This window comes from Pseudorca crassidens, chromosome 8 (assembly GCF_039906515.1).
Source record: "Pseudorca crassidens isolate mPseCra1 chromosome 8, mPseCra1.hap1, whole genome shotgun sequence".
NCBI lineage: Eukaryota > Metazoa > Chordata > Mammalia > Artiodactyla > Delphinidae > Pseudorca > Pseudorca crassidens.
In genome coordinates, this window is record NC_090303.1 from 31,159,041 (window position 1) to 31,178,915 (window position 19,875).

The 19,875-nt window shown below is 40.0% G+C and overlaps 1 protein-coding gene across 1 annotated transcript in view; it reads right to left on the reverse strand.

The window, feature by feature from the left end:
- ELAPOR2 (endosome-lysosome associated apoptosis and autophagy regulator family member 2) overlaps positions 1-1,706 on the reverse strand; it is a 189,222-nt gene extending 187,516 nt beyond the window's left edge. The window contains exon 1 of the mRNA XM_067746099.1: positions 1,349-1,706. Within this exon, the coding sequence (XP_067602200.1) occupies positions 1,349-1,537 (189 nt within the window). The 5' untranslated portion in view covers positions 1,538-1,706. The remainder of the gene's footprint in view (positions 1-1,348) is intronic.
- Positions 1,707-19,875: the final 18,169 nt, after the last annotated feature.

Below are 19,875 nucleotides of genomic sequence, written 5' to 3' on the forward strand. Positions count from 1 at the left end.
ATTCTGTGGAAGAATGGACTATTCCCAGGTGATAGGAGAATGCAGATTAAACAACTAATTATACTAATAAACTCTGAAATTAAACACAGCTGTTCAGTGAGTGCTTGCCCTGATTTCCCCAATTATAACACTATTGTGTGCTCGGCACACATGCCTTTCATTTGATTCTCTTTCATTTCAGTCTGTCCTGGGACTGAGACCACGGGAGAGGAAGGTGAAATCCATGGATGATGGACGATGTCTAGAACGCGGATATTCTATAATTCAAGCCTGGGTAAAATTCAAAAGTGACACAAAGGAATAAGGTCTGGTCTTGTTTCCCAGAGGGGATATTAGCTAACCCATTTTGCTATGTTAAATTAAAATGACCCATCACCCTGATTCTTAGCAATCTCCCTAAAAACCGTAACCACTCCTCATATCCCCCCCAACATAATCACTCAAAGTAGGTCAGAAATGTTGCTTCCTTCCCCTCATTGATTTTCATTAAGAGGATGCACTTTCTGGAACACTAAAGGGAAAGATAAACACCCAATACAAGTACCAATGACACCCCTTGTAAATTTTTGGCATTGTTAAGTCCAGTTCCCCTAAAAGCAGGGGAAAAAAATCACATCACCTATAATTTACCTTTCTTGGCTATATATCAACAATAATCTCAAACTTTAAAATACACAGTAGCAATGCTTCATCCCAGGTGATGAACATCTCCCAAAAGGAGCATATTCACTCTGTCTTTTCTAATTTCCTAGATCACCAACCCACCTCTTCCCTAAATACTTTTTTCTTCCTAATTCACATCCACGTTTTGCCAGAAGGATGCCAAGTGACACCACACACTGGCTTAGCAAGTCCCCAGGGCCTCATCTGGAAGCTGAGAGCAGGGGAAGAGGAGGAAGGGGTTTGTACACACTGGGGAGTGGAGGGAGGGGGAGGGGAGCGGGACGCCCTCGGCGGACGTATCTGGCTCTCTGGAAAAGCTGGGAAGTGAGGGGTCTCCAAATCCCACTGGCGAAGCTTCCCCAGTCCCCTGCCCTTGCTGAAAGCTCTCCCTCGGCCCCAGGTCCTCAAGCCTGGCACTCCAAGACGGCGCCGCAAAGTCCTTCAGAGCCCTCAAAACACCAGGAGCGCGAAACGCACCCCCCAAAAGCCAGCAAAGCCACACACCCTCTCTCGGCCAGCTTCCCGGGGCGGGTAACTTCATCCCTGGAAACAAACGAAAAGCACGGTCCTCCAAGGAAGGAAAGAGGCAGAGAGCAGTAAACGGGCACGACCCTCACCCCACATCTCCCGCGCCCTCCTCGCCCCTCCCCCTCAAACTCCAGGTAAAAGACCAGGTGCGGCTCACCTCCAGGCAAGGAGGAAGCGGGCGGCCGGAGGAGGAGGGCAGGTCCCCAGCCCAGGCCGCTTGACAGCCGGCGAGCGCCCAACAGCAGATCCAGGCAGGGCTCCAGGGAGGCGAGAGCCCGCAGCGGGGAGCCCCGGCCGGCCGCCCCCGGCCCCTCCCCCGCGTCGGCCCCGGGCGGAGGAGCAGCATCTCCGTCCCGCTATGGTCGGCCCGCCGGCCGGCAAGAAGGCAGCCTCCCCGAGTGGGGCGCGCTCCGGCTCCCGGACCGCGAGTGCCGCGCGCTCGGCTCGCCACTCGCTCGCCCCCTGCCCGGCTGCCCGCTGTCAGCTCTGCTGCGCTCGCGGCCCGGGCGGCCGGCGCCCGTGCTCCCGTCACGCCAGAGGGAGGGACCGCGGGGCGCGGGCGCGGCGCGGGGGCGGGACGCGGGGCGGGGATGCGGGAGCCCTGGAGCAGGTGGCGCGGGCGGGGCTGCGGCCCTGCCCGGCGGCTCCTGCGGGGTTGAGCGGCCCCCGGGGGAGGTGAGGGGGGGGAGCCTCATGACGCGAGAGAGGCCGGGGTGCCCTCGTGGTGTCTCCCGTCCCCAGTCCCCTTGGCCCACCAGGAGGGGCTCTCCGGGGGAGCGGGGGAAGCCAGAGTAAAATCCAGGACATCAGGACATTGTTTTCCGGCGGCGGGTGTTTAAAATCTTCCTACTTCCCGCGTCACACACAGACACACAAGGATATGCCCCAGGAGCATCCCTTCGAAAGGATCCAAGCTAGCTGACGTCAGGCCGAATTTTGGGGTGATTAGGATTTGCATGAAATGGCGGGGAAGAAAGGGGGAATGAAATTTAGATGCAGTTTGTGACTCCGTTTTCTCACCTATTTTATGAAAATAATTACAATACCTAACCCATAAGGTTATTATGAGGATTAAATAAGTTGATGCACGTAAAGCCCTTGAAGAATGCCTGTCAAGCAATAGATGTGGTGCTTATTGAAAGTAGTAGTAACTGTAATTATTGCTACTGTTGGTGTTACTTCATGGGGATAACATGTAAACTTGGGCAAGTTAAGTCCTTGTATTTCCGCAGGAAGCAGGTTCTCCATTTGTACAATGACTGGGGTGGTCTTCATTTTTTCTTTCATTCAAAAATATACTGATCCGGGTGGTCGGCACCAAGTGGTAAGCAAGATGAACATTAAGCCTTCGTTACTGTCAGGGATCTCAAGGGTCCCTTCGTCTAGAATTCTGTGAATGGGTGAGTTATCCTGTTGTTCAAAAGGAGCACCCGAATTTCTGATAATTATGCACCTGGAGAAATTGACCAAGCAGATCCAGTATAAGTTGACTTGAATTTGTCCGTGGCACGGTCTCTAACGTCCTTTTATTTCTTTTAATTTATTTATTTATTTATTTTTGGCTGCATTGGGTCTTCGTTGCTGTGAGCAGGCTTTCTCTAGTTGCGGCGAGCGGGGGCTACTCTTCCTTGCAGTGCGGGGACTTCTCACTGCCGTGGCTTCTCTTTGTTGCAGAGCGCGAGCTCTAGGCGCGCAGGCTTCAGTAGTTGTGGCGCACAGACTTAGTTGCTCCGCGCCAAGTGGGATCTTCCCGGACCAAGGCTCGAACCTGTGTCCCCTGCATTGGCAGGCGGATTCTTAACCACTGCAACACCAGGGAAGTCTCTGTAATGTCCTTTTAATAAACATTTACACGTGAAATGTGAAAGTTCTTTTCTCTCTCTTCTTCTCTCTCAATCTCTCTCCCCTGTCTTGTGTGTTCTGATTATAACAGTAATGCATGTTTACTGTAAACATTTTGGAAAATATTGAAGACTATCGTGAAGAATATAAAAATCACTTGGGATCCCACCACCCAAATATGACACTATTAGCGGTATTAGCATGTTGAGGAATTTCCTTCCTGGTGTTTGTGTGTGTACTGCAAAACGGGAATTATCGTTTGTAACCTGCTTTTATTTTTTCCTTAACATTAATATTTTCTCAAGTCATTAAAGTCTCTGACAGCACAACTTAAGTAACCATATAATATATTCTACTGTTTGGATTATTTGTAATTTACTTTTGGATATTAGGCACTGTTTCTCAAGTATTTGATGTTATTAATAATTCTAGAATGAATGCCCTAGTACATAATCTGCGCATACATCTTTTAATTTTCTATCATGCCTTTCAGAATTGAAATCATTGGATTACATAGCATGTGCATTTTTTAAGTTTTTGATGAATAGTGCAAAAATCCCTTAAAAAATTTTTATGTCAGTTGTTACCAGCAGTTTATGAGTACTTATTTCACAGCATTCTAGATTATAATACTTCAGATATTTGCCATTTTGGAAGAAGAGAAAAATGCTAGTGTATTAATATTTTTTAAATGTATAGTCATTTTTATAATTAGTAATGTTACTGAACTCAGGTTCAGCTGCTCGCTGCTCAAAATCCAGTACTGGAGAGGCAAGTGTTGGTAGAAAGGAAAGGTTGCTTTAATCAGAAGGCCAGGAATCTGGAGAGAAGGTGGACTCGTTTCCCAGAACCAACTCCCCAGGTTCTGCTCAGTCATGAGAGTTTTTAAAGGGAAAAGAGGGAAAGAATCTCAGTGAATCACCGAGGCACGAGGTTAGATTCTTCATCATTCTCCACTGTGTGCAGACTGGCTGACTCCTCAGTATCTTTCTTCAGAAATTATCTTGCCCATGTGATCTGCCTACAGGATTGCAAAGGGGGCTGCTGTGGGTAGAGAGCTGGTCATTCTTTAACTACTTAATTCTTCATTCTTACTACTTTTAACCTAGGAAAAGAATCAGCAGGTTAGCCAAGGCATGGTGTGCATTCAGTAGAACATAAGTCAGGAGTAAAGTTAAATTGCCTAGTGATGTCATTTCTCTAATTATGTTCTTTTAGGGTTAGAGAGGAACAGGAATGGACAAACAGGAAAGGGGCAAAAGAGCTGCTTTCCGTAATACTGAATAATTTTTCATATATATTTACTGGCTATATATTTCCTTCTCTTGTCAGTGTGTGTGAATTTCTCACTGGCACTCTATGACCATTTTTCTATTGAATTTCAATCTTTTTTTTATTGATTTGTAAGCAATCTTTGTAAGTTTTATATATTACACCTTTGCTTACCATATATGTCACAAATACTCTTCTCAGTTTGTAGTCTTCCTTTTAATTTTGTTTCTGGTGACCTTTTCTGCAGAAGATTGTCATTTTTATGTACTCAACTATTTCCTTTTGTGATTTCTTCATTTTATGCTTAGACGTACAGTACTTCTGCAAGATCAAATAGATGCCTATATTTTCTTATTACTTTATATGTTTTTATTATTTAATCCATCCAGAATTTGAACCAAATTACATTATTATTTTTGTCATCTAAGTGAGACCTAACAACATGGCTAATGGATTAAAAACAATTTCTTTGCTTGTAAAAACAAAGGTCATTCCAGTCAACCTAGGTCAAATGACAATTACAGATTTTCCTAAATGCGACAACTTGCCACTGTCAATAAATGATTTTCTCATAGGATTCTCACCTAGAGAAAACATGTTGACCTTAAGTAATTAAAACCAGCATACAGACTGATAGAGAAAGGAAAATTCCAAGAAAATTTTGTGGTTCCTTTGTAGCTGTTTATTTTAGAATTTAACAGCAGATTATTCAAATGGTTTCTGATTATCTGACCAATAGCTTTATTCTTAAAAGTCTAATTTTATTAAGTACTTTAATAGAAAATTCCCAATGGAATATTTTGGGGAGAGATTCAACTATGAAGGTTTAAAAAGTTAAAAGTCACTAGATGTTCATCAATTTTCCACTTCATTTTGTGCCATGTGTACCTGAAAATTGAACCAAACTTTGTTAACAATCGACAAAAGCCATAGCTATAGCCCAGTGATGCTAAACACAGATTTATTTTCTTTTTTTAACTTTAAGCAGATTTTGGTCAAAATAACCCCAACTTTTTTTTTTTTTTTAAGAAACTGCTTTTTTAAAATTTATTTATTTTTGTTGTGTTGGGTCTTCGTTTCTGTGCGAGGGCTTTCTCTAGTTGCGGCGAGCGGGGACCACTCTTCATCTCGGTGCGCGAGCCTTTCACTGTCGCGACCTCTCCCGTTGCGGAGCACAGGCTCCAGACGCACAAGCTCAGTAGTTGTGGCTCACGGGCCTAGTTGCTCCGCAGCATGTGGGATCTTCCCAGACCAGGGCTCGAACCCGTGTCCCCTAGCATTGGCAGGCATATTCTCAACCACTGCGCCACCAGGGAAGCCCCAACCCCAACTTTTTAAAGATTGCCTAAGCACACAAAAGTTATAAAAAATAAAATCTGAATGAATCTAAGTAGCAATTTTTTAAAAGTCAATTTTAATCAGTCAAAATGAAAAAAAAATAATGGAAAGTGTTTTCTGTATCTAATTAGCAGAAGATAATTTCAGCAAATGTATTTTGTGGGTTATACACTCAAGAGAACAGGTATTTATGGAGAGCAATGACAATATGTATTAAGTGTCTTTAATATAGTTATTCTTAATTTAGTAATTTTTATTTCCAGGACTCTCATTTAAGAAACCGATTAAGTAAGGAGCACAAAGTTTCTCTATAAGAATACTCACTGCTGTCTAATACAGTTCAAAATGAAGTAATTTAAGTGCCCCAAAATAGGAGAATGGCTGAATGAATTATGCTACTTCACACGGTAGGATTATACAGACATTGAAAATCATGTTTCCCAGAGAATATGAAATGAATTGAGGAAATGGGATCATTTAATGTTAATGTAAATCTTAATAAACAGTATATTGCCAAGTACAGTGTGTGTCAGGGGAAAAGAGGGGATTGAAGTATGCTTTATGGAAGGAATATGTCTAGAAGAAGATAAACCCGTTAGCAGTGATAATCTTTTAATGGTGGCATACAGACATTTTTTTCTTTCATTTTTACAGATGTCTTCAATTATTATTTTTATAATAATTATGAATTACTTTAAAAGTTTCTATCCTTTAATGCCAATCAATCCTGCCTGAAAAAAATCATCAAAGATGTATACCAGAATGTAAGAACAAAAAGTTTCACCAGTGTTATTGGTAAAAGAAAATAAATGAAACCTAAATATCTAATACTAGGGAAACTTTAAGTAAATACTGATATTTAATGGTATATTATCGCAACACAAAGAATTTTTAAGCAAAGTGTCTGACAGAGGGATAAGCTTTTATGAAAATGCTTTCAATTAAATGGGAAAAATCATGACATAAAATTTATATAGATACATTCAATATAGTAAAGGTATAAGACATGGACAGAAGAAAATGAACCAATTTCAGGACAGTGATTGCCTAGTGGAAAAGACAGGAAAGTGGGATTGGGGAGGAGTATAAAAGGGACTTCACTTTCACCTCTAATATTTATTTCTGAAAAGAAAGAAGGGTGAAACGGAGGTACTCTTATTATCCCCATTTTACAGATGAGAAAATAAAGGCACAAGTTGCTCAGCAAGGTACTGTGTGAGGTTTCAGACACAGGCAGTCTGATTCTAGGACTCACCCATTTAGGAGGTTGTTTTTTCACGCTCTGTATTTTTCTATATTTTTGAAATATTTAAAAATTTAAATTATTATATAGAATAGGAGCTTAACTAGGTTTTAAAATCCATATTAAAAAGAAAAAAAACAAACCAACTGAGGGACTTCCCTGGTGACACAGTGGTTAAGAATCCGCCTGCCAACGCAGGGGACACGGGTTTGATCCCTGGTCCAGGAAGATCCCACGTGCCGCGGAGCAACTAAGCCTGTGGGCCAGTGCTCCTCAACAAGAGAAGAAGCCACTGCAATGAGAAGCCTGCGCACCGCAACGAAGAGTAACCCCCGCTCTCCACACCTAGAGAAAGCCCCCGTGCAGCACCGAAGACCCAACACAGCCAAAAATTAATTAATTAATTAATTTAGAAAAAATAAACCAAATGATTAATAATGGGTGTTTTCTGGGTAAGATGAATATGGGTGGTTTTTTTCTATTTATTTTTACTTTTCCATATTTCCAAATGTTTTACAGAAAATACATATTAGTTCAAGTTTTTAAACAAGAAAGCTGGGTATATTAAAAAAGTATGATACTTAAGCTATTCTATCATATACTGTATATTACACATCAATTTTTTCATATTTTAAATAACTGTGGGAGAAGAAGAATGCAGAATTAGTGAGGATAAATGGAGAGGATTCTAAAAGCAACAAAAAAGATGATTCAAAAAATGGAAAATAGGTCATATGTGGAAAGGTTAGGGTAACTTGATTTACTGTCTCTAAGTCCATAAGAGCCCTTCACCAGTGAGAAATCTCCTTTGCTCTTCTTGTCCTTCAGGGATCAAGTAATAGTGTGGAGTCAGACAAACTTGCTTTTGAAATTGAAACTCCACTACTTACTGGCTGTATGATTTGGGGAACAATGCCTAATCTTCCTTGGCTTCAGTTTCCTCATCTGTAAATTAGAGCTAAAAATACCTGACACTGTAGGCTTGGCGTGTAATGAGTTAATGTACCCAAAGCATCACCATGCTTATTGGTATATTTGTAGCTCTTTATAAATGTTCCTTTCTTAAACTATTTACACAGCATTTCTCCACTGGAGTCCAAAATCCACCAGGAAGAGGTGAGAGAGGGGTGCCTCCAATGTCTTCTCAGGAGATTAGAAGTTTTCTCTGAAAGTTTTTGTATTTGCACTTTGTTGATAATAAGGAAAAAAATTATATATATATATATATATATATATTCACATATACAGTTTGATTACTTGTATGTAATCTTCAGCATGAAATATTAGTACCTTTGTTTGCAATTGACTTTATGATCCTAAAGGCACCTGACTCCCTGCGGGCCAGCCACACTGGCCTCCTTGCTGTTCCTTCAACCTACCAGACATGCTTCTACCTCAAAACCTTTATGTTTGTTTGTTCCCTCTGCCCAGAATGCTCCTCCTTCTTTGGGTCTTTACTCAAATGTCATTTTACCAGTAAGCACTAGCCACCTTTTCTAAAATCCCTGTCATTCCCTATCTCCCTTCCTTGCTTCACTTTTCTCCCTAGCGCTATCATCATGCTGCCCATTTTACTTGTCTGTCTCTCCTTACTAAAATGGAAACTCCATGAAAACAGAATTTGTGTTTGCTTTTAATGGCTATATTTTCAGATCTAGTACATAGACACTCACTAAATATGTGTTGCGTGCACTGATGTGTTATGCAATCACCATAAGTGAGAGCAATTAATTTTTTATCATTAATATGAAATATTTCAGACACACAGCAATTAATTTAATAGGTTCTAAAAATTATCCAAAGATCAATTTGGGGGGAATCCCCAAATTCTCAATTTCAGAAACAAAGGATCAGCTGCAGATAACAGAATCCAGTTTATTCAGTATAAGGAGAAAGGAATTTATTACGCAGTATTGGGTACCTTGCAGATCTTCTTGGAGGGCCAGTAAACAAAGCTTGGATCGATGCAGCCAGGTAAAACACAGCTTGGAGTGATATACCCTACCACTCACAAAACTACTGTAGTGGAAATTCCACGGCAGCCTTCACATACCCCTCAGTGCCTGTGACGCCAAGGACTAAACATACAAACCTCTATGCCTACTAGAGCAGAAGAGCCAAATACTCCTGATGCTGTGTCAGCCAGAAAAATAAATCTTCGCTCAGGCAGCTGCCGTCTCATGTTTCTCAATTACTCCTTCTGAGTCTTGTGTGGGTACATTTCCTCGGCAAATCTAGTTTTAATGTAAAATCTAGCTATAAGGAAATCTTGAAAATGTTTTAGCTGTCTCACCTCTTTGGTTCAGAAAGGCACACTAAAAGTGGGACAGTTTGCAGAGAAGTGAGTCAAACTACAATTCTGCAGCTGTCCACCCTCTTGCTACTCAACATGCATGAACACTCTTATTCCTGCATTGAAGCATCCATCTCTGGGTGATATTCATTTCTCTTCTATCTCAAAGACAAGCCCATTGTGATATCCCAAAATCTATCAGATAAATTATAAAATTATCACCAATCTACCATATATTAAAAACTAGGGGATTACTCTTCAGCAATAAAAAGGAATGAACTATTGACACACCTTATAACTTGGATGAATATCATAGGCATTAGGCTAAGGGAAAGAAACCAATCCCAAAAGCATACATACTGTATGATTCCACTTATATGACATTGTCAAAAAGACTAAACTATCATGATAGAAATCAAATCAGTGTTTGTTGGGAGTTAGCGGTGGTGGTAGGGAAGTGTGACTATGAAAGGATAACACAAGGGAAATTTTGGCAGGGGTGATGAAATTGTTTTGTATCTTGATTGTGACGGTGGTCACACAAACCAACATACGTATTAAAAGTCATAGAACTGTGCACCAAAAAAGTCAATTTTCCTGTATGCTAATTTAAAAATTAATTATTTTTAAAACAATTCAGAGAATACTAAAGTTATCAGCCACTAAAGCTGACATTAAGTTTTATAGACATTAAATATTTATTAATTTTGAAAAAATAGGGAAACAAAAGAGGAAAAGATTAATATGTTAGAACAAGGAAGAAAATATGAGGAGGGACAATCACTTTCATTTCTGCAAATGCTTCTGAGATTATCTTTGGTTATTGACAACCTTCTTCCTCCAAGTTCCTTTTGTGCTCAGACAGCACCTCAGCTGGTCATGGTTCTTTGGCTGATGAGCTAATCCGAAGCTTAATTCCTGAGTGGTCTGAACCTTGGTGATACCAGCTGTATGGGGTTGCTGTGGTCTGCAATTAACTTTTGGCACTGGATATTACAATACTAGGAGGCACTCCAGAGGAATCCCTGAGCTCCATCTTAGAAAATTACAGTAACCCACTACAGTAAACTTTTTTTCCTTCCTGGTCCTTTGGCAAGAGGAGCCCAAAAAAGCCAAATGGCAGTCTCAAATCCCAACTTTCAGTTTAATTTTCTCCCCTGGTGGAATATTTATCCACTGAATACTAAGACCTTCAAACTAGCAGGACTTGAACTTGAGAAGGAAAATTCTGTGCTTTGGTCATTCAGTGTAATCATGAGATACCACCCACACTTCACTCCTCAATTTCTGGACCAATGTGTCCCGCTTTGGGGAGAAACAGCATCATACGTTAGTCACTAGTTCAGAGAATGTATTTTATCCTGAAGGATACCACCCTAATGTCAAAAGGTGTTATTTCCCAGCTGACACAGTAAATCAGTTCCTTGGACCATTCTGCTATGCCGTAAGTCAGGTGTTTTGGGGTGAAGGTTTTATGGAAATACCAGTGAACCCCAAGAGCAGCGACCTTAATTATTTTGCTGTGAAATGAGTCTCTTGATTAAAAACAATATTCTGTGAGAAAACATGATGTAATAAGGCATGATGTAAGTAAGGCAGTAAGTCAACAGAATCAGCATAACGGCCCAGGAAAACAAACCATAACCAGATTGTGTTTATTCCAGTGAGGACAAAGCACCGTTCACTCCATAATGGAGGGGACCCAGTATAATGAACCAGCAGGTAGGCTGGCCCCCTCATTATGTTATGCAATATCAAGAGCTCCCTATTGGTCTCCAAGGCTGGCTGATTGGCATTTAGCCATAGTGGGAGAGCCAGGTCAGCCTCAGAGAGAGGCAATCGGGTTTTTTATTGATGCATATGCAGTCAACATCACTGCTATGATGGACCATTGTTCATGGGCTCACTGACACAGTAAAGTCACTAGGGAAAGAAGGTGACTGACATCAACAGTGAATCATCTAGTTTACCTGGTTATTGAACACGTGGTGAAAATTCACATGGGACATTAATATTCCCTCATGCTAGGCCCATTTCAAGAGACTCATTCCCATACTTCTTCCCCAATCTTCCTCATCAGCGAGCCTCAAATCCTGTTCTTTCCAGCTCCTTCACCATATGGCCAAACCTTTAGCTATCACCCGTGAGTTGGTGTAGAACTGACATCATGTCATCTCCCTGGTTAAGTTCACCATAAGGTTTTGGAGGTAAAGGAAGAGGAGTTCCCTTTATTGTCCTTCAGAGCCACTCATGAGTTATTTGTTAATCAATATAAAAGCAGAGGACCAATCCTTGAGTTTTTCAACACATAATTCTAAGGCCAGGAAGCATAAACTAAAAATCAAAGAAAAGCTAGGGCTTCCCTGGTGGCACAGTGGTTGAGAGTCTGCCTGCCGATGCAGGGGACACGGGTTCATGCCCTGGTGCGGGAAGATCCCACATGCCGAGGAGCGGCTAGGCCCGTGAGCCATGGCCACTGAGCCTGCGCGTCCGGAGCCTGTGCTCCACAACGGGAGAGGCCACAACAGTGAGAGGCCCGCGTACCGCAAAAAAAAAAAAAAAAAATCAAAGAAAAATTAAACCACTTGGAAGCAGACTATTACGCTGAGTGAGATACTAAATGTCGATACAATTTTTTCCTATGACATACATTGCTCCAAGAATCCTCTGCAATAACAAGCTTGCCTGTGAACCATATACTGAATATTTGCATGCCTATTAGCTAATATTGATATTAGTTGGGACAGGAGCATTGCTAGCAACTAACTAAAGCTGAGCCATCAGAAATCCTGTGACCTGACAGTTCTTTAATCATTTTATCCACTTCCCTACTTTAAAAGAAATGCAAGTATGATTGGCATGCACAGATTCTGCAAATCCATTTACCCGGATACCTCAGATAAGAGCAGGGAAGGAAATACATTTTAGCTCTTAAAGGTCAGGGATATGCAATTCTTATTTCATGTGAGAGGCTTCAGTCAAATAATTTGGGAGAAAAGACTAGGTGACTGGATGCAGATTTTTTCTTTTAAGGTTTTAAATGTTAAGCACTGTAAAGAAGTCCACAGCTGAACCTCAGGAAAGGACTGGCCTTTAAAGATCACTGAGCCAAATCCCATCTCAAATCCCTGAATCCTCTCGGCAATTCTCCCTCAAATGACTTTTCAGACTTAAAAAAAAACTTCAGTAACTGTGAAATCACTACCTTCGCAGGCAGCCATGTAAGGAAGTCCTTCTTCAGGGGAACAAAATATCTGTCTCATTGTCACAGTTCTAACTCTGGGGCCCAAACAGAGCCAGCCCCATTCCTCTTTCAATGACAACCCTTCCGATAGCTTCTTCTATCATAATCTTCTCCTCTCCAGAATAAATGTCACCAGGTTCTTCCATCATTTTTCACATGATTTGACTTTACGTTCACCTTAATTTTCCAATATTCCTCTTGAAAGTATACATTTAAACTGAAGTAGTAGCATAGATTTAGTCTATAAGAGAGAAGTATAATTTACCATATTCTAGAGAGGCTTTAGTTGGTTTTTTTTTTTCAGTTTCATGTCCAGGGGGATTTTCTGAAAGTTGCACTAATGTTCACTGTAATTGCTAACATTCATTAGGAGCTCAGCATATGCCAAGCACCTTGCAGAGGGCCTCACATGCATCATCTTGTTTAATTCTCCTGACGTCCACCTGTGAGGTAGATACTATTTTATCCCTATTTTCAAATAAGGAAAATGAGGCTTAGAAAGAATAAGTACCCTACCCAGGGTCAAATACCCCGTAAGTGGAAGAATTTGGATTCTATCCCAGGATTTCTGGAAAAGTAGTAGCACCTATTGAACACTTAGTATGTGCCAGCACTGTGCTGAGCTCTCACCTCAAACTAAGTAGCTAGTATTATTATTCCCATTTTACACACAGGGAAACTGAGGCTTAGAGGGGTATAACAAAATGGTTAGAAATGATGAAATACGTTATCTGAACAAGTTCACTTTATATACCCAGATTCAGGATTTTTATTTACCCCTTATAACATTAATCTTACTAGATTCAGTCTATTACTCTGTCAAAATTTTTTAGAGATACTGACTTGATCCAAAGTATTTTTATCCCTGCTCCATTTTTACAACTGCAAGTCTTATAGGAAAGTTTTCCATGTGTTCAAATTACCAACAAATTACACTGCATGGAAGGAGAACTAGGAAAGAGCCATGCACAAGCCACTGGAAACCTCTCTCCAGATGCCATCAACACACTCACCAGACCGTATCAGCCAGTCATTCAACCTTTAATACACTATTTATTTATTTATTTTAAAATTTTAATTTTCTTTATTTTTGGCTGCATTGGGTCTTCGTTGCTACGCGCGGGCTTTCTCTCGTTGTGGCGAGCGGGGGCTACTCTTCGTTGTGGTGCGCATGCTTCTCACTGCGGTGGTTTGTTGCAGAGCATGGGCTCTAGGCACATGGGCTTCAGTAGTTAGCATGCGGGCTCAGTAGTTGTGGTGCATGGGCTTAGTTGCTCCGTGGCATGTGGGATCTTCCCGGACCAGGAATCAAAGCCGTGTCCCCTGCATTGGCAGGCGGATTCTTAACCACTGCGCCACCAGGGAAGTCCCTAATACACTATTTAATCTAGGCCATATTTCTCCATTTTGTCCACAAGAACACAATTTGTTAAGTGTCCTACTGAGATACAGATTTGTCATCCCAGCTCAAACTTAACAACACTACCAAGAGAATATCATATTAGTGTGAAGTAATTTAGAGATAGTAAATCTATCTTGGATCTTAGTGATCACCATTTGTTTCTAAGTATTTGTTATGTTTTCAGAAATGAAACACTAAATTAAATATATTTGAAGTTGCTTTCATGCTCATGATACTATATTTTTATTCGTGTAATTAGAGATAGCATTTTCTCCATGATCAAAATGATGTGTGACTTCCAGTGTCTCCCCACTCAGTCTTCTGAGTTGATTTTTGACTTGAGTTGATTTTTATAATCCATGCTTGTGATCTTGACCCCTTGGGCATCTTTAAGATTGGCAGTATAATTTTAGGGTTTTGTTTGCATTTTGGATTTCGTTAAGCTGACAGTTCTACTTTTTCCTTAATTGAATTACCCATTAACTGTAAGTAAATTACCTTGTCCTGCAAGTCATCCAGAAGTTTTTCATAAATAGACGCTTGGCACCTGAGTAATAATCCTTTAAGACTATGAATCTGTCATACAATCTTTCCGGGCTTTGAAATGCCATAGTATATTCAGTAGATATGGCAGTTTTCTGCTACCTCTGATTTCATTGCTTGGCATTTAATAGTCCTTCTTTGTATAAAATCATGTTTCCTTTCAGTTCTGTACTACAATGTTACCTCTTTTTAAAACACTTAAAGCAACATTACAGATTCAAACTTAAGTTAATTTAGGCATCCGAATGCTACCACATATGACTGTAATGTTATTCACAAAGATAATGACCACTAAGAAGCATAGGAATTGGGGCATATTGCTTTTGACACTGTTTTTAGGAAACACCCAGATTCCAAGTATGTCAAAATGTGAAAAATATGTAACTCTGATAATTGAAGAAAAACAATAGTTATGCTGATTATTGAGTTTATGTGACAAATTGTGCCCATATTTCAAAGTAGTACAAAACTGAGAATTTTCAACAGTATTTTCCTGCCCTCCAGGCCCCATCTACAACCTATAACAGAAGATAAAGACGTTTGATTAGGAAATAATAAAGGTCAGACATCTAACATTATAAAATGCTTTGTTCAAGATACTTCGTATTTTTCAACTGATTACCAAATTTCCTCACATGCTTTTGTAAATCTGGTGTCCTGTCCCAATTAGTTTTATTTTAAATGTATCTGTAGAGCTATTACCCCTTTGAGAGATACAAAAGGTCACTTTCCTTTTCTAAAACACAGAATTATTCAACAGAGCTTAATAACTGCAAGCTAATGAAATTCTTACTACACCTCTGAGAGAAAATGCTCCTTCAGATAGATTCGGACCAAGTTTCATTTGTAATGTTAATGTATTTTGCCTGAGAAAGCCTCAGCTGTGTCACTTCCCCACATGCTGGCCAGACTCTAACGAGGTTTTGGTACTACACTGAAGAAAGACACACATTCTCATTTTTCATCTCAATTCAGAAATAAAAAGTACATTAGCCATTTGTAGTATGCCTATTAGTGTTCCTTCGATAATTTTCTGATCCTTAGCATTTATAAAGTAGACCTTGAGTTTCGATACTACAAATCCTGATGGACATTTAATGATTCTTTTTCTTATTAATAAAATGGGGTGGCCTAAGAAATTTATGGAGATGCTCTGTTAAACTAATATCATAACCTAAAAAATAAGATAAAGTAACCAAAACTATCTGAGCAGGAACGAGCCCAGTTCTTCCTCTTTAAAATGAGGGGGGAAATTTGTTTCTAAATATTGTGTCCTCAGGGTTAGGACTCAGGCTTGAATCTTACTCATGGAAGGAAAAACCAAGATGTGGTTTCAAACCTATTCAGAACATAAAATTTTTTATAAGCAATGGAAGAAAGTAATTATGTAAACCACATCAAGCCATCGTCAGAAATGGAGATTATTCATATCAGACCCTGAATGAAACACCAACAAGTTTCACACTCCCATACTTCATCCCATTCTCATTTACCCCTGTTTATATAATTGCTAGAGTTTAGCTAGGTCTTGATTCTACTATTAGCCTCCCATAAAGGACACATTTTAAACTGCATAAAATTGAGAGGTTTATGCATCTATTAATAACTCTCAATCCCGCTACTAATTTAAGCTCAAATTACATGGCTTAGAATTCACAGCCCTTCTTGCTCTGCCCTCAGCCTAACTTTCCATTCTTGTCATTAACCATTTCCTTAAAACTGCTTATGATCCAGTCAAACATAGTTATCTTGAGCCATTCCATGATTTTTTATCTCTACACCTTTGTCCATGCTCTTTGGTCATTTACCGGAATGAACTTCCACGCATCTCCCTCTGTCTATTCTATAAATTAAGCTAAAATAACACTTTTTAAATAATTATTTGTTTTAGTTCCCCATTGGGTATGAGCATTTAGTTTATACTATCTTTATTGAATTTATTATTCATACCTATAAATGATATAAATGATCTTTGATATCCAGGGACCTTTCAATATACTTACTGGCATCTTCTGCAGTGTAACAGCACCTCATATTACACAGTGCCAGTAAACATGTATAAGAGAGTGAATAAATGAATAAATGTCTAGTCTATGATCTTACCTTTATGTTATCTGTTATTCAGAGAATCCCCTGCATTCTTTTCATGCCAATCTAAATTTATTTTAGGAACATATTATTTTCAAAGGCTAAAAAATCCATTTTCAGTAATATGACACACAACACCATGACCAACCCTTCCACTGAAAATAATTAAAATAATATAAAAATATTTTTAAATACACCTTGTATTAGCAACAAAGTAAGGACCCTCAGAAACCAAAAACTAAGTAAATGTAGGAATCGAGAGAGGTAAGCTGAGCTCTGAGTCTGGCTTTCACTTTGAGGACATTTGCCCATGAAGGTGAACTTCAGTTTCTGTATTCACAGGTAACAATTCTGGGAGCTACCTGACCAAGATGAGGAGTCTGATAGGCGATGCCTTCATAAATCAGATACCCCAGAGGCCTAAACCCTCAAGGTATATGTGAACTAGAAATAAATCTAGAAGACAACAAGGAAAATGGCCTATTATAAAATGTGTCAGGGCTTCCCTGGTGGCGCAGTGGTTGAGAGTCCGCCTGCCGATGCAGGGGACACGGGTTCGTGCCCCGGTCCGGGAAGATCCCACATGCCGCGGAGCGGCTGGGCCCGTGAGCCATGGCCGCTGAGCCTGCGCGTCCGGAGCCTGTGCTCCACAACGGGAGAGGCCGCAGCAGTGAGAGGCCCGCGTACCGCAAAACAAAACAAAACAAAACAGGGGTAATCATGCCTGCCTCAGAGCATCCTCGTGAGAATTAAAACAGTAAACTTATCTAAAAAAAAAAAAAAGCACCTTATGGTTTTCAACATATAATAGGCATTCAAGAAATATCAGCTCCCTGCTACCATCACTGTGGTATCTAAACATCTGAATCATTTATAAATACAAATGGGGGCGGTGAGGGGTGAGCAACATTGGACCTCAGAAGGCACACAGGTGCTTAATTTGCTTTCATTCCATAATTACAAGGTCACCAGGTCTTTTGAAAATATATTTGTCTGTTGCCACAAAATGGAGGTCACAGTAATTCTAACTTATGTTTTCTTTGTCTATTAACGTCACTACATAATAATTATGCTAGTTCCTTTCCCCTCTTATTTTATATAGCAGCCCTTGCCAATTGGATGATAATCACCGTGTCCTGTCATTTGTTTCCTGTTCTTTTATATAGTTTTCTCAGGACCCAAATCCCAAGTTCCAACTCCATCCTCCTTTGAGATGTCACTGACTGCTTCACATGCAGTATCATTTTTATGCTTATGAAAAAAAATCAACCTGTTATACACAAGTTCTTATGACTGGTTAGCTTTGCCCTCTTCAGCCATTGAACATGGAAGGCAGTCTGCAATCCCTACCAGTGATCTGAGCATCTGAAATTTGAACCTGGATTACATGTTATCTAATACATACACCATAATTTATACACTATTTCTGGGAGTTAAATGTGCCCCTATTTCTAAACAACTAACTCATAATGGAGCTTTGGATTCACCCTATTACTAAATCATTTATTTAACAGAATGAGTCAAAAAAACTTCTTGCCTTAATGCATTTTTTATATCCATGCATAGCAAATTTTGACTCTCTTTTTACTTTCATTAGTACCTAATACAATGATATGCACCAAGCTGATCATCAATAAATAATGTTGACTGATAGATTCTTATTAAAGGACATGACAGAGACAATACGAAGGTCACATTTCCCTACTCTCTGCATCTAGGTCAGGCCATGTAACTACTTTTGGCCAGTGAAATGTGGGTGGCCATATACCTCACTTTCTGGCCTGACCCCTATAATATCCCACCTGGTCTTCAACCCTCTTTGCTAGTTAGCTGGCCAAATGGAGGGCACTGAAGGACTCTGGAGGCCCTACTGGAAAGTAGAACCACCAGATGAAACAGGCCTGGATCCCTGACTCAACACTGTAGGAGAGAACCCCTGGGAGAGCCATCTGACCTGCTTTGGTCTGTGACATGAGTAAGAAACAAAACTTTTTGTATTATGTCACTGAAACTTGGGAGTTGTTTGTTAGCAACTAATGTTAATTACCCTAATAGCATGAACCACCTTACTCCCTGACAGTGTACATGTCAAAATAAAACACCAAACAGAGCTGTAAAATATTCCTAAAAGAAATTCTGAGAATTCAGGTAAATACAGTCTTTAGATTGTGACTGTCCTAGTCAAGACCGTATCTGTGTGCTACAAGCACCATGTAGTTGCGGTCTTCCTAAATTTTAAATAGGAAAGATATACAAATGTAAAGTCAATAGATAATTTGGGAAATATTTGGCAGATATCAAACCAAACTATTTTATTCATAATAATCCCTAGTTTCTGGTAGTGCCAAAGCTCTTATAACTTTAGTCAAGCCTTTAAGACTCTGAGCATAGTTTCTTCCATAATGTAGAACGAATACCCCTTCTACCTTTAAGGCTGAGCTGGGAAATTTAATTGTTATGGTTAAGGATGCGTGCATTGGGAGACAATTCCCCGTTTATTTTTGTGTTTCTTCATATTATGTAAGCAGAGGCTATCTTTTCTGGGATGCTTGTGTAGAGAGCAGTCTTGAAAGATAGAGATAGTATGTCCTTCTGGAGCCCAAGGTAGGTTTGTTTGGTGTCCAGATACCATTTTGGAAAGGTATAGAAGGAGGGGAAATAAGTTTTAAATCTAAGAATCTGAGTCAATCAGAAGAAAATATTTAAACCAGAAGATATTGTAAACTGGCAAATTTAAGGTTTATATCTCACCCCGTTCTCCCCTACTTCTTCTATCAGAAGACATAGGAAACTTTAAGCCTGCGTTTTATTGCCACACTGTACAGCTGGCCCTTGAACACACAGGTCTGAGAGGCACAGGTCCACTTATACGTGGATTTTTTTCAACAGTGAATACTACAGTACTACACGATCCAAGGTTGGTTGAGTCTGCAGATGCAGAACTCGTGGATATGGAGGGCAGACTGTAAGCAGATTTTTGAGCAGGTGAAGGGTCAGTGTCCCAACCCCGGTGTTGTTCAAGGGTCAATTGTATAAGTAAATTTGCAACCATTGGTAAAAATAGGTCTATAGCAATTCCATTTTTAAAAAATCCTAGTTTTCAAATACTAACGTTTGTCAAGGATAACATAGCTACAAAGGACTAGAACCTACATGGGTGGTTTGAAAGTCCTCTGATGCAAGAATATGAATTTTAAATTGACCAGACTACCAACTCCTTGAGAATGGCAACTGAGCTTTACTTATCTCTGAACCCTCGCAGTGACAGGCAAAGCACATAATGAACAAACATTTGAATATAATTTACTATCAGCCTATTACGGATCATTTTGGAACCTATAGCTCCACTCTGTGTCTTTAAGTCTTTGGATTTTCAAAACCTTTTTATAATGTGAAAATATCCTCAGGAGGGTCATTTC